The 14,520-nt window shown below is 39.1% G+C and overlaps 1 protein-coding gene across 3 annotated transcripts in view; it reads left to right on the forward strand.

Annotated features, from left to right (window-relative positions):
- The window catches only part of LOC132132228 (RNA-binding protein Musashi homolog 2-like), a 190,614-nt gene that overhangs the window by 161,222 nt on the left and 14,872 nt on the right, over nucleotides 1-14,520 (forward strand). For 2 of the 3 annotated variants that reach the window (XM_059544562.1, XM_059544564.1), the window contains exons 10-11: nucleotides 1,640-1,714; nucleotides 8,978-9,097. In XM_059544562.1, coding sequence (XP_059400545.1) covers nucleotides 1,640-1,714; nucleotides 8,978-9,097 — 195 coding nt within the window. The remainder of the gene's footprint in view (nucleotides 1-1,639; nucleotides 1,715-8,977; nucleotides 9,098-14,520) is intronic. The other variant, XM_059544563.1, reaches the window with a different exon arrangement.

Consider the following 14,520-nt stretch of genomic DNA (forward strand, 5'->3'; position numbering starts at 1 on the left):
AAAAAAGCTGCAGATCAGGGTTCATTATTTAAGGAACTCTAAGTTTCTTATACGGCAAATCTGATTAAAGCTGCTGCATTCACGCTTTTGTTTACTGCAGCTAATCGTGTCATTTATCTTTATAGTCATGCGCCGCGTGTATGTTTGCTGAGATTAATACACATTTGAGCTGCATCCTGCTTCAGCTGCTGCAGATGTATAATTGATTTTAAAGTGAATCGGAGCTATTGAGCCATAAAATAGGTATATTAGCCTGAACATTAATAATGCAAATCAGTACCTAAGATAGCAGCTGCCAGGGGAGGACCCAGGCTTTTTACCCACAATGCACATAGTTAGCTCATAATCTCCTATCATTTCTCGTCAAAATAAGCTGTTTTGTTTCTTTCTCATCTCAAATTCCCCTTTTCTCTTAATTATAATTTTTTCCCTTGTTTTTGTCTTGCCTGATCTATTTTTTTTTTCCTCAGCTTGCCTCTTTTCTGATCTTGTCTTTCATCTTGTCTCATGTCTTCTGTTCGATTCAAATCTCATCTCTTCTATTTTGGTCTGTTTAGGTCATTTCTTCTCATCTCAACTTTCTATTCAATTTTTTTTTCCTCTCGCCTATTCTTGTTTCTTCTCAATTTGTGTCTTCTGTTTTCTTGTCTTCTCTTAAATAAGTTCAGTTTTTTTCTCTCTATATCTTTTCTTTTTTAGTCCTTTTCTCACCTCATCTCATTCTGCTGTTTCTTATTACTTTCTTGTCTCATTTCTTCACCTTCTTTTTGTTCTCATTTTTCTCATGTTTTTTTCTTGCATCTCATTTTGTCCTCATTTAATCTGATCTTGCCTCTTTTCTTCAGTTCTTGTCTTCTCTTTTCTCATATCTTCTCTTCTGTTCTCATCTCTCATATTTTCACTTTTGGTCTCTTCTAATCTTTCCTTATTTCTTTTCATTTGTCTCATGACATTTTGTCTCTTCTCAACCCTTTTCTTCTGATGATTCTCATCTCAGCTTTCTCTTCAAGAACACAACTTTTGTTTAGTCACATCACACACAAACTTGTGTGAGCACATCCTCCCTGGAAGAAGAACCTTTTTTTAGGCAGTGTATTCTATGAGAGCTGTCAAAAGTGTTTTTATTGCTGTCAACTGATATTGATTGACTCGTGACAGGTCTGGGAAATCTTAAGTGCACATATGCCAGCTCTGCACGAAGCGTGTTTGGAGTGATTTTTCTGAAATCTGTCGTGATTTATTACTGAGCAGTGGTGACTGCTTTTTCACATTCTTATTTTGGGAAAAACATGAAAATACAGCATGTAAATTATAAAGAGAAAACATGAGAAAATAAGGCCAAGAATAACTCAAAGAATCACTGTGTCACTCACTCGGCAGAGCAGCATCAGAGAAAAACAGATTGCAGTGAAATTCCTTGTAGTTGCCACTTCATTTAAAGTGCTTATGTGCTTGAACATACTGTTGTGATATTCAGCCACCTTTTCAAGTGCTGCTGCTCTTGTGACGGTGTTACATATACACAGCCTCATCCAGATATGTCTAGTAATTACTAGTTCCTGACTGACCAAGGTTAAGGGTTAAGCATGATTTGATCCCACCGGGCTGATGTTGTTTCTATCTCTATGTGCGTTTGTAGGTTATCCAAACATCGTGGCAACGTATGGTCGTGGATACACAGGATTTTCTCCTAGCTACAGTTACCAGTTTCCAGGTGAGTCTGTCTGTCTACCTCACTCGTTATGAAACTGTTATGTAATTCAGCATCATTTTTGGGAGCTTGTTAAATGCACACGTGTATGTCAGTGAAAGGCATGTGTGTGTTTGTTAGAGGTGTAAAGATAAGCACATTTCTCTGCAGCTGGTGGCAGATATTGTTGATGTGAGTGTCCTGTGGATGGCTACCTGCCTGCTGAAATCATGAGCAGAGCTAATAGGTTTTTCTTCTGTGGGTGTGATGGTTGTTTTGATGGACGCTGATCTCTCCCCAACAGTAGTGCACATTTGTAGTTTCAGTGTATATTTGTTCTGTTCCAATTTGTATTTATTTTTTTGTTTTCGTTTCAAAGAAAAAAAAATTTGCTAATTATTTCTTTGTTTTTGTTAAAGATAGCAACACATCAAAAGGGTTTATGAGACCCATATTTTCTCTTTCTCACAGGGCTTAGTAGTTCTTCAGACATTTCTATTCAAAATGGTAATAAATTATATTTAACAGGGTTAACTCATAAAAGATACACATAGACACAAGAACACACAAACTGACAATCCCATTCACATCAACACACATTCTCTCTGTGCTCTGATCTGTGGCGAGCCTCAAAGTCTTGCACAGTTACTCATCTTTATGTGATGGCACCTGACACCGATATACCATAAAATCAAACTACAACAACATCTGTCTCTCTCTCATGCCATTTCTTTAGTACTGAAACCAGAAATGAACCCTAAAATGGGACAGCAGTGGCACACACACACACAAAACATAAAGCCAAGAATTCTCTCTCACACAAAACTGTCTGAATCCGTGTGAGATCATGAATGAGCCACTGACAAACCCTGAGATCTCTCCTTCTCGGCTGTCATTATGGAAATCAGCCATTTGTAAGGAGACTTTGGGAGAGCCATTGTGCCCCTATTGTTTTTTTAATGCCCCGTCTTTGTATCATCTCGAATATGTGTTGAATTTCGAATCTGCCGTTTGCGGTTCTTGCATTCCCACACTTACAAATGTGCATCTTTTGGTTGTTCTTGTTATTGTTTTGCAGTCTGTCTGTCTGGAGTTGGGGTCTTTTTTAAATGCTTAAAGATGTTTCTTAAGTGTTTGGGGAAGGCCATTAAAATGCATAACAAATTAGAAGTGTTTACATGGGTAATAATGAGATGGTCTTGCTAATTAATGCTAAGTGCTTCTAGGTAACAAGACAGGCTGCTCGTTAAAAGGGCGGAGTCCTTCCTACTGACACCCTGAGCTCGTCGAGTCCTCAGAGAATCAACACTGACACCTGTCGTCCAGAATCCCTAGAATATTTCATTGAATTTTGGTCATATTTTTCATAAACACTTATGTTGTTTTTTTCTTAGCTACACTTTACACATTTCAGATCTTAACATAAGGTCAGCAGAAACCATAATTCTGGAAACATTTCCATTAGAAACAGGCCAAGCGCTTCGGCTCTTTTGTGCCTGGGCAGGGAATGATTTATTTTCGACAACAAAGTTCGGCCTGCTTGATCGCATTCTGACACAAGGGCCTGATCGGTCGGAAGACACAGAGAGATGGTTTTGTTTTATGATGAGCGGTAGGAAATGCATGTCGCCTCCATGATATCTGCTTCAGAGTGGTGCAACGATACTTCCTCTATCACACACACACACACACACACACACACACACACACTTACACACGTGATTCATGGTCCATATTTTTCAAAAACAGAAAGATCGGTGAGATGAGATCGTACTCTTGTTGGAGTTGCGTAGTCACGGCTCCTGCCCATAAAATTGTCTTTCACTATGGTGTGGGGTGAAACTCATGGCTGGCTGGTGACGTTTGGAGGTTTTGTGATGTCCAGGGATCTTTCTGGAGATTCATCGTTAAGTTTAATGGTGTATGAAAGAGCTAAAAAAAGATTGAGCCCTTTAATCTTCCTGGCAAAATGACTTTTTGTCCCCTAATCAAACATCAGAAGACTCACAATGACGATCCAGCTCAGTAAATGGTTTCATTTTGGGCAAAACCTCTCACGTATGAAATCTGATCTTAGTTTAGACACCTGTGCACAAAAACCCGTTCATAATGGCTTTTTTAGGTGTTTATATACTGTTGTGTAGGAAGCAAAGAAGTGTTTATATGCATGTGTGATGTGTTCTTCATATAGACACCACCTGTACCAAAGGCTCCTGTGGTTCACCTTTGATATCGCCTGAAAAGCTTTCTACAAACAGCGTATCTTTTTTTTTTTTCCCCATATGCAGCAACAACAGGTCACTCGCTGCACAGATGAAAAGACAGCCAAGGCTGCTGCCTTTTCCGGTTCTTATTATGGTAGCTTTCATTGTTTTTATTTTCCTTTCAAAGCGGTCAATGAAGGAAAAAGCAAGGTGGAGATTTTGTCATTTCACAGCTCTGTGTTGTTTGATAGGACACAAACCTTGTGTGTTGGCTCACATCAGATGCATTTATAGCCTAATTTCAGGAATCTTTTCTCTTTTCAGCAGCTGTTTCCTAAAGCAGGGTAGCTCTAGTGAAGTAAATTGTAAATGGACTGCATTTATATAACGCTTTTAACAGACCAGACCACATGGCCATCCAAAGCGCTTTACAAGTTGCCTCACATTCACCCATTCACACACTCATTCATACACCGACTGCGGTGTCAACCATTCAAGGCGCCATCCAGCTCGTCGGGAGCAGCTGGGGTTAGGTATCTTGCTCAAGGACACCTCGACACTTGGTCAGGTGGAGCCTGGGATTGAACCTTCCTAACCTTCCGGTTTGTAGACAACCTACATGAACCACTGAGCCACTGTTTTCTATAATTGTTTCAATTGTTTCACTGTTTTCAATTTTTCTATAAGAATAATCTGTTCTTAGGGCATTGCTGGCAGATTTCTAGGGAGTACTGTGAGAACTTGTCATCTGCAGCAATCAGCAGTCATCTTTCTCTTCTTTTTCTTCCTCCTGTCCATGTCCCTCTTCCTCGCTCTTTCAGTGTCGTAGACTCCTGTGCTCCCTCAGGGTCCATTTGTGTGGTTTTAAGGTTCCCAGGGGGCTCTGGAGGAAGCAGGGAGAGCAATGTGTCCTTGTGCCCTCTCAGCAGGGTTTTTCTCTCCCATCAGCCCATTCGCTGGAGCAGATTCAAATAACGCCATAAAATTGAATGCTAAATGTTGGCGTTATCTCGTCTGTAATGAAAAGCCCATGAAATTGATTTAATGCTGCAGCGCCTCTCTCAAGCAGCCTTTCACGGCGGAAACACAAAACAATGAGCCTCCGAGATCTAATAATTAACCCACCTAATCCGGCAAAGTTAATCTTTCACAAGAACTTTGTTCCAGCGTTAACTTTGACGAAGGGAGAGAGGCCGCTGGGGGACAGAAGATGCTGTGCAGAGGAAGCAACGAGGGGGATAAAGCAGCACAAATGACTTGTGACACTTTGGTCAAGGACACTTGTGCTCGGCAACAGCGAGCAGAGCAAAAGAGAGGCAGGGACGCGTGACCTCCATTAGCATTAGCATTAGCATACTGGTTTGTGTTTTGTGAAGAGATTAATGAGCTGAGGAAAGAAACAGGAAATGAAATGCGTAATTTAAACCAGAGAGATCACAGAGGTTTGGTATTATCTATAACCGTCTGTAATCTGGTCCTGTATAATTTTTACTCTTTTTACAGCTTTTTTCCCCAAAGCTATTATATACAAGCCTACATCCTGATTTTTCATGTTTTTCATTTGTTTTTCTTTTTTTTCTTTTTTTTTCTTTTCTTTTTAAAATGAATATCCATATGAGTTTTCTCTTTTTTTTTTTCTCTCTCTTTTTAAATTAGTTCTGAATCATGACGTTCACTCATGGACGTTTCATATTCAAGGGCAAATAAAATCGAATGCTAACCTACCGAACGAATATTCAAATAATCAGAGGTGGAAAGAGTACAAAAATATTCTACTCAAGTAAAAGTACCATTACATTAATGAAATTTTACTTAAGTACAAGTAAAAGTACCAGTCTAAAAATCTACTCAAGTAAAAGTAAAAAGTAGCTCATTTAAAATTTACTCAGAGTAAAAATTACTTAGTTACATTTTAACAGTGGGAGGGAGTCAAAATGGGACAGGCCAAGAGTGTCAAACTCAGTTCCTGGAGGGCCACAGTCCTGCACAGTTTAGATATAACCCTAATTAAACACACTTGATCCAGCTAATCTAATCATTTAGGTTTATTTGAAAACTACATATGTGTGCTGGAGCAGGGTTAGAACTAAACTCTGCAGGGCTATGGCCCTCCAGGAACTGAGTCTGACAGCCCTGGGATAGGTCTATTAATCTCAAACTAGTTGTTTTTAATTAAAGGAATCAGTTATTTAGAATAATAAAACATTTGGGCTGTTACCAGGCAAATCAGTATCAACAAACTCATCTTTTAATGCAGAGGAAATGCAGAAGATTCATTGGAAGTGGCATTTAGATGTATTACACTGTTTAGTGCAGGACAAGAATGCATTTAACCTGCAGTTACAAATGCATGAATAATGTTTTGATATACAAGACATAAAATGTTGAATACTCATTTGAAATGATAAGAAATTAATTATTTAAAAAAATCAAAAGATACTTTAAATGTGAAATTAAAATGGCCAGTATGTGTCAGCAAGTCACTGTTAATAAGTGAGTCATTGCGACTGAACCGACTCATTTAAACAGTTGATTCATTCAGGAACGAAACATGTCACGTTGCTCAGAGACGCAAAACTGTGCTTTGGTGGCTGTGTTTGGAATTATTTTCTGTTGTAGAAATAGAGCTAAAAAGGCAATATGGTGTCTAAAACGCAAGTCTCTTAATTAACTTGTTTACTGAACTGTTATATATATGTATGTATATATTCATGATGATTTTTGGAGGAAAAGATGGCATTCTTTGTGATTTTGATTTAATATATGAAATTATATAAATATGTGAATTTTCTGCCCCTATATCTTCAATTTTGTGATCATGCTAAATGCATTTTAGGAGACTGAATCACACAGTGAAAGAACGCACTATAAATGCGCGCGCACATCATTAAAACAAAAAACATGATATTAACGCAGATGATATATATAGCACATTCCTCACCGCTGTCTTTTTGGCTAATTTGTGCAAAACCTCTTGCTAAAATGTCAAAGCTTCATTTTAACCACCAATGCAACGATGCAATTATTTAGCTTACCTCTACATTCTTGCGAAGGGTTGATGTCTTGTCGAGATTTTATAAGCTGCTAGTTTGGTCTTCCTAGGCAAGTACAGCTTACACTGCATAATAGTGCATACATATGGGCAGGGGTTCACTTCATTTCCTTCGAGTTCAACTTCAGAATATGACGGGGTTTCGTTTTCAGCGGTGTCTGCACCACTAACGCCTGTTTTGTCCGTCTGCATCTTTCTTGTGATTTTAGCGCCAGTTTGCCCTCCTGCCCATTATTTACTGACGTAGTTTCCAGGGAGCGATTTTTTTTTTTTTTTTTTTTTTTTTACTAAGTAATTAATGTGTTTTAAAATGTAGCGAAGTACAATACTTCAAACAAAATATACTTAAGTAAAAGTAAAATTACAGATTTAAAAAATTACTTTAAAAAGTATTAGTACACAAAAAAGCTACTCAATTACAGTAACGCGAGTAAATGTAATTCGTTACTTTCCACCTCTGCAAATAATCTTATATTTTGGTCCAACCCTAATTTTAGGATATATTCTCTAACACTAATCTTTTTTCTTCTTCTTCTTTTCTTATATTTTTTGCTGTTGTGATTTGCTGTGTAATATAGGATCAGTCCCTCCAGAGTAACCAGTGTGTTAAATGCCCTGTTTAAGGGTATAATAGTGATAGTCGAGGTATCACCCCATCTAACCTACAAACATTGGAATGCTTGTCTCAAATCCTAAGCCACACCACCTCCTGAGTTATGAGTTACAGTCTGGTGTAATGACATGCTGTAGATGGGCGTTAGACCCCGTTGTAGGTCTTTATTGCTCTGATAAGCAGCTGTCAGATGCAGATTCACACCTTCATTAAAGTGATGGAACTGTAATTACATTTATGAAATAATAAAGCCGTAGATACTCTGGCCTGGTGCTTTTTTAGTTGGCTTCTACAATGATGATGATTATGTTTGATTACAATGTTTGAACACTGAACTCGTGACTTTTGTTAAATATGTAGATTCTTCAGCAGTCTCAGTTTACCACAAACAAATTGCGTGCTGTGAAACACAATGTCATTCAACAGAGTTTGGCTTGTTCAGTATTAAGTTAAATAGAAATAGTCAATGGCTGATTCTTTTTTTTCATAAACTTCCAAGCACATTTAAATGACCTGTATGAGGACACTATAATAAAGGTTAATAATAAAGGTTCATTATTACCTGACATTATGGACCTTAAAGAGTACCACATGTCCGCTGATGCTTCTCAGTGAGATAATAGGCACTTTGTTGCAAGCAATTAATCCCACAATCCTCTGCTCTCAGCTCTGCTCTGTCCGCTCACGCTTCATGTCCACCATACAAATGATCACACTGATGGATTGAGCACTGATGCATCTCAGTCAACTCTACTAACACATGAGGGAAGACAGGCACTGTTAAATCATGTGGTTTCTATATCCTCTAGTGGCATTCAGTCAAACAAGTACAATTTGTCCTCCCAGTGGAGTAATCATTTTTATAAATACCCATAATTCTGTGCTGCTCACCTCGCATTAGAGCATTATTGAGAAAGCTTCTGAAGCTCTCTAAAGTGAGTGCAAATGAACTTTAAAATGTTGCATTTTGTTGAGTCCATATGTGAAAAAAAAAAAGATGATGGTTTCTCCATGGGCAACGTTCCTGTGCTGTCTGTAATTAAAATGTTGCCAGGAAAGAGAGAGAGGCTGTAGATCAGTCCTGCTAGCATCACTCTAAACGAGTAATTATGTTTACATTTACATTTAGTCATTTAGTAGACGCTTTTATCCAAAGCGACTTATAAATGAGGACAATGGGAGCAATTAAAATCAACAAGAGAGCAAGAAAGAAAAAGAAAATAAAAATATATGAATTATGTCCACCTATTTGAGTTCTTTTGATTTATATGTAATTGTTTGAATGACGATGTAGCATTTCTCCCATGTGTGTTGCATTAGTCTGTATAGAATTGTTCTTTGACGCTCTGGTGCATTTATGTGGCTGTAAATTTGATTGCAATGAAGCGCACTAGTAAATCATTTTATTCTCTCGGCAGGTTTCCCAGCGACGGCGTACGGACCTGTGGCGGCAGCAGCAGTTGCAGCGGCGCGAGGCTCAGGTAGGGCGACCAGGGGAAGAAGCGGCTACATGGCGTACCCACAGAACGCAGGGCCAGGTAAACACTCTTTACCGCCTGTGTTCTGAGTGGCCACTGCTCCCCCCAGCCAAAAACACACACACTCACCTTCACTAGTGTCCTGTTTCACATTATTCACTCGTCATGTGCCCTAAACTGTCATCTCATAGATTCCATTGCATCCTTGTTGAACAAGATATATCTCTCTGCTAAGACTAGCTACAGACTACTCTGCTTGGCAACCTTCCCAGGGTTAATGCAGGGTTAATCAGAGATCAGTTCTAATATTGAACCTGAACTTTACCGTGGCATGTTCAAATTTTAATTGAGAATTGCTTTTTGAATGGAGTTAGCAGACAGGCTGCAGAATTGTTTTAATCTGAAAACAAGGAAGTGGAATTATAATGAATTTAATTCAAAGAAATTCAAATAACTAATTTTACCTAGAAAAGCTTCAAATGTTGACATGACAAAAGCCTTGTTTGAAAGTTGCCCCATGTTTTAAGATGGACAGATAGATGTTTGAAATGTCATCTGTATAATTTTTTTTGTTTATATATTTGAGCATATAATTATTGCCTAATTAGAATTTCTTTGCTATTTAAATTCTTTTTACTGTAATTGCATTTCAACTTTCTGTGATTTGTGGCAAATTATGGCACACTGACTATGACCAAGTTTGTCTTATAAATATATATATTTTTTATATATATAATAATAAAGTATATAATATGCAATGATAGTCGACATATCCTTTATCATTGTTAAAGCACGTGCCAGAGATTTACTGTTAATCACAGAAACGCATGACAATCGCGTTCAATTAATGGTGCAGCCCTTTAATGAAGGCACACATAAGATTTGATTTTAAGGGTCAGAAATGGTCAAAGTTAAAATTGTTGAATTTGAACATTACGTACAAGGGTACCACTGGAGAATGTTGAAGTGAGTCATGTCTCAACAGTAATGGTGCTCCAACATTAATGAGAACTAGATACCACAGCTTACAAACTAAATATCTAAAATACTGTAGTTGTTCCTTACAGCTGGAGTTTATTGGCCTAGTATGACTGCACTTAAAAGGAAATTGTCTTGGTAAATTGACTCATACCCTCATCTAAATTCTGCAGTGCCCATTTTACTTCTGTTTCCTTTTAAAGTGAGAGTGATTCCTGACAGGGTGATGGGAGAGACTGTTGGCTCCACAGGGGCCTTCTCAATGGGAGGCTCACAGCCTTCTGGAGACCTATCTCCCTAGTGCATGGCAGTAGAGACATGGCTCTCCAACTGATGTGCCTTGTCCTTTCCTGCTTTGCTGAGACATCTCCCTCTAGATCTCTCTGTCTCTTTCAGAGCAATGCTCTGAGGATCATGGGATGCTTGTTTTTTCCAGAGGTTGCCATATGCGAATCGAACAATTCCTGATCATTAAGGCAGAAAGTTCTCGTGTGGGTGTATGCGTCTATCTCTCTTTTGGTTCACCTCATCATGTACAGATTTTCTTTTCTCGCCTTTTCATCCCCCCATCTTCTATTTCCATCATCTCTCCTGTCTTTTTCTCCTCTTTCCCCAGTGAGTAGATAGTTGTCGTAAGACTCTAACAGATCAGTGGAAAGGGAAGAGTTTGCTCAGCAGATGGAGTGCAGTTGAGGCAGTTTCCTGTGCCTTGGTGTATTGTGGGAGTGTGTAGTGTTGAGCTATGTTATCTTGAATAAGCAGTCCTGTGTCAGAGCTTTTTCAATGACCAGCAGTTGCTGCATTTAACCCCAGAGTAATACGAAATGTGCTGGTCTTTTTTTTTTTTTTTTTGGTACTATTGGTACTGTGAAACAAAATGCAGTATGGGTTCAGGTCCGTTCCGAGTTAATTAACAGATAAAATCATTCGAGGGAACAGATGAGATGTTGTTACGTTCTGCTTTGCTACAGTGGGCCACCTGCCCACTTGCCCGAGCATGAAGATGCTCCTGTTTGGCAAACTACTTCACATTATTTGAGATCATTATCCATTTCATCCCAAGCTCTGTGAGCCTTGAAAAGCATCTCTGTGGAGTGCTGTTTTGGCTCGTGTATATGAGGTGAGATAAAACTACATGCCCTGGTTCCCCATTGCATTAGCTCCTGCTGGACTGCATGTGATGTAAATCCCCTAGAAAACAGTCCCTGAAGCCACTGTGTTTTCACACTTATGCTCGAGTTCATTTGTATGGTTTGTATGAAGGAATATTAGCCAAGTTAACTTTTTCATTTTTCAGTTTGCTTTCTTTTACTTCTCTTGCAATGTTTTTGAAACCTTCGACAGTGGAAAACAGCAGTAGTTCCAGAGCCTTCTGCACTTTGTCACCAATTTAAAAAGTCTAGACTATGAATTTATTAATCATTTAAATTAATCAAATGTCAAAGCATAATTGTAGTTTAATGTATACTGTACATTTTAAATTTTAGTTTTTCTTTGTGTTATATTTATTTTAAAATGTAATTTTATTTTAAGTGTATTAAATATTTTTTATCTAATATTTATTTAGACATTTTCAACAAAATTTCATTATTTTATATAATTGTCATTTTAAATAAATATTTAAAAATTGTTTATTGGTATATCATTCTGTCTGTGTAATATTTATTTAAAAAAATTATGTAACATTCTGATTGTTTAAAATGTATGACTTTAAGAGAACAGAAAACACATAGGCCAGTGAAGCTGAGCTCTAGATAACTCGACTTGTAGTTTGGTCAGCAAGGAGACTTTAGAATCTTTGTCACTTTAGAATCTCTGTACAAAAAAACTAAACAAAAAAAAAACAAACATAAGGGGCATCATGGGCGTCTTCCTGCTGTGTGCATCTACAAATCATACCGCTCTGTGTCAAAAGCTTTGTAACTGAGCCGTCACTAATCTAGATCTACTGTCCTGGATTTATGAAGTTACTTTGTCATTCAACCAAAGAAAAGCGCTGAGAGAGACCTGAGAGCATGCCAGAAAATGGCAGAATAAATCATGTGTTAAAATTAATTAGCAAAGCCTTTCTGAGCACCAAAATGACAAGACATTAAATATGTATTATTTATTAAATGTCAGCACTTACAGAAAAGGGGGTCTAGTAATGTTAATTAGCCAGACGTTCGGTCAAAAAGGACTATTTTAAATGGAAAGTGAAAGCTAAATCCAGGCACGAGTGCAATACCCCCCCCCCCCCCCCCCTTTTTCTAAATTGACTTTAGGTGGAAATGAAGAGGCTAATTACAGCTGCTCTGAAATTCAAAGCTAATTTGTGGGCCAATATGACGGACTAACTGACAACCGCTATGAAGTGGCTTGTTCGAATGGCCACCAGGGATCTGAGTGGGAGCAGCATGTGTGTGAGTATGGATAATCACACACACACTTGTTCACTGATGCACTCTTAACCAGCTCAGTGGCGTAAGTGGCTGAGGAGAGACACTGGCCTGTGTTTTATTGTGAATGTGATCGAAAGCTCTTAGACTGTTTGTGAGAGAGAGAAGCAGTTTGAGGTCACTTCTGTGATCTGGTAAAGTGGAAGTGAGGAGAGCCGTTATCCACTCAGAGAGCCGCCCCGCTGCTGACTACGTGCAAAGAGACAGAGGAAAAAGGAGAGGAAAAAATCAAGTAGAACAGCCATGACTGAAGTTGTAACTTCTTACGAGTCCTTTCTGCTGCTCGGGAGAGAGATGGCAAGAGTGAAAGAGGAAAGAGGAGTAATTATCTTCAGAAATGAGGCTCGGCGAACGATTCACACTGCTGGGCCGTTGATCCGGTCGCCACGGCAACGCAGACCCACTCATTTGTTTTGTAGATGAGTAATTACATCCAATTAGACTACAGAGAGTGAAAAAAGAGAAACAAATGGAAGAAGGGGTCTTTTGTTTCGCACTGATAGCTTTAATATTAATAATTGGGCTGAAGATACGATCAACAGTGATACTGTAACTAGGAGCTAATCTGAAGTCTACAGCAGTTCATACCTGAGAGCCTCACCTCCACACACACACACACACACACACGCACACACTCTCCCACACTCGCTCGTTCTCCTGTTTATGGTTGCCATGGAATTTGCTGTCAGATGTTGACATCATTATGGGATTTCAATGCAAGTGCCCCGTCAGGCCTCAGCCTCTTTGCTGTACTGTCCATGAAGTGTCCATGAAGTGTAATATAGTGGTCAGGACTGGTGACCAGAAGATTGCTGGTTCAATCGAGCCATTCAGTGAGCACTTAACCCCAGGTTACCTCAATAATGGTGTCATGGTGACATTCTATTCATTTTAATTATTTTTTCCGCTACAGCATATGTCCATACAACTAAAACCGCATTCGACTGGTGTTCATTAGCAGACCATTAATTTGCACACATATTTTGCCACTCGGACTAAACACATTCCTGCGGCAGACACCCACATCGCCGCAACCCCCCAAGGAAATGCTCGCTGCCTGTCGAACATGCTGCGAGAGAACATGTTTTTTTTAGAAAGATCAGAGGAAAGCTATTATTTCTCTAACTTTGATGTCAGAGCAAAGTTGTCCGAACCCTACTCTGTTCCTCACCTTTGCTCAAGTGAAAGTAAATCACTTGTATTCTCTGAAAAGAAAATGAGCAGAAGAAGATAATCAGGCAGCGGCTCACTCCCAGATGGCTGCTTCTGCTGTCTTGCCATCCAACTGGAGAGCTCTTTTCAGCCTCAATTTATTTATATCCTTTTACACTGATGGCACTATCATTAGAGGCAATCTACCTGAACAATAAAGGTAATTTTCCCTGCCTTTATTAGATAAGACCTTCCCGACTAAGCGCCTTGTGCAGCTGAAGGCTAATTGTCCATGTCAGCATAAACAAAGCAGCTGTGTACATCCATTGTGTGTGTGAATGTCGGCTTTGTGTACTGCCTCTCCCAGTATCCTGTAATCGGCATAATTAGGCAGATGGAACAGGAAGCCGCCATTGTGGTGTCCTGGCAATCTGTGACTCGTGGAATGTGTGCGGCACGGTTCCACGAAGACTTCATGGGGGGTTGTTGCACGTCGCCAACCCACACCCTGCTCAGCTATTTAACAAATGGAGGAGTCTGTGTAGAGGTCGACTCTTTGTTTGTTGTTAAAGATCTATTTAGTGTGCAGAAGAGGCTGTGGAAGCTAGACTAATTAGCGGGGAGCAGAAAACACACTTTAAAATTCAAGGACGACTGGCGATTAGAATGCATGTAGAAAAAATGGATTACGAAAAGAAAAGGGTGTCTCTGGCGTTTGTTTTGCTGTTGTGGTCTTTTTTGTGGTTGAGATCGAGCATGAAAAGTTGGTTTAGTCCTGAGTAACAGGGCATGGTGGAGAGAAAAAGATCCAAAAGACTCTGAACAGAAATGTCTATTTTTTACTAAAGTGCCAGGAAGCCTAGCTGTGACCTGAGACAACCCCAGTGTGTCCCACACAGAACTCTGTAGGAAACA

The sequence above is a fragment of the Carassius carassius genome, chromosome 49, assembly GCF_963082965.1.
Source record: "Carassius carassius chromosome 49, fCarCar2.1, whole genome shotgun sequence".
Classification (NCBI taxonomy): Eukaryota; Metazoa; Chordata; class Actinopteri; order Cypriniformes; family Cyprinidae; genus Carassius; species Carassius carassius.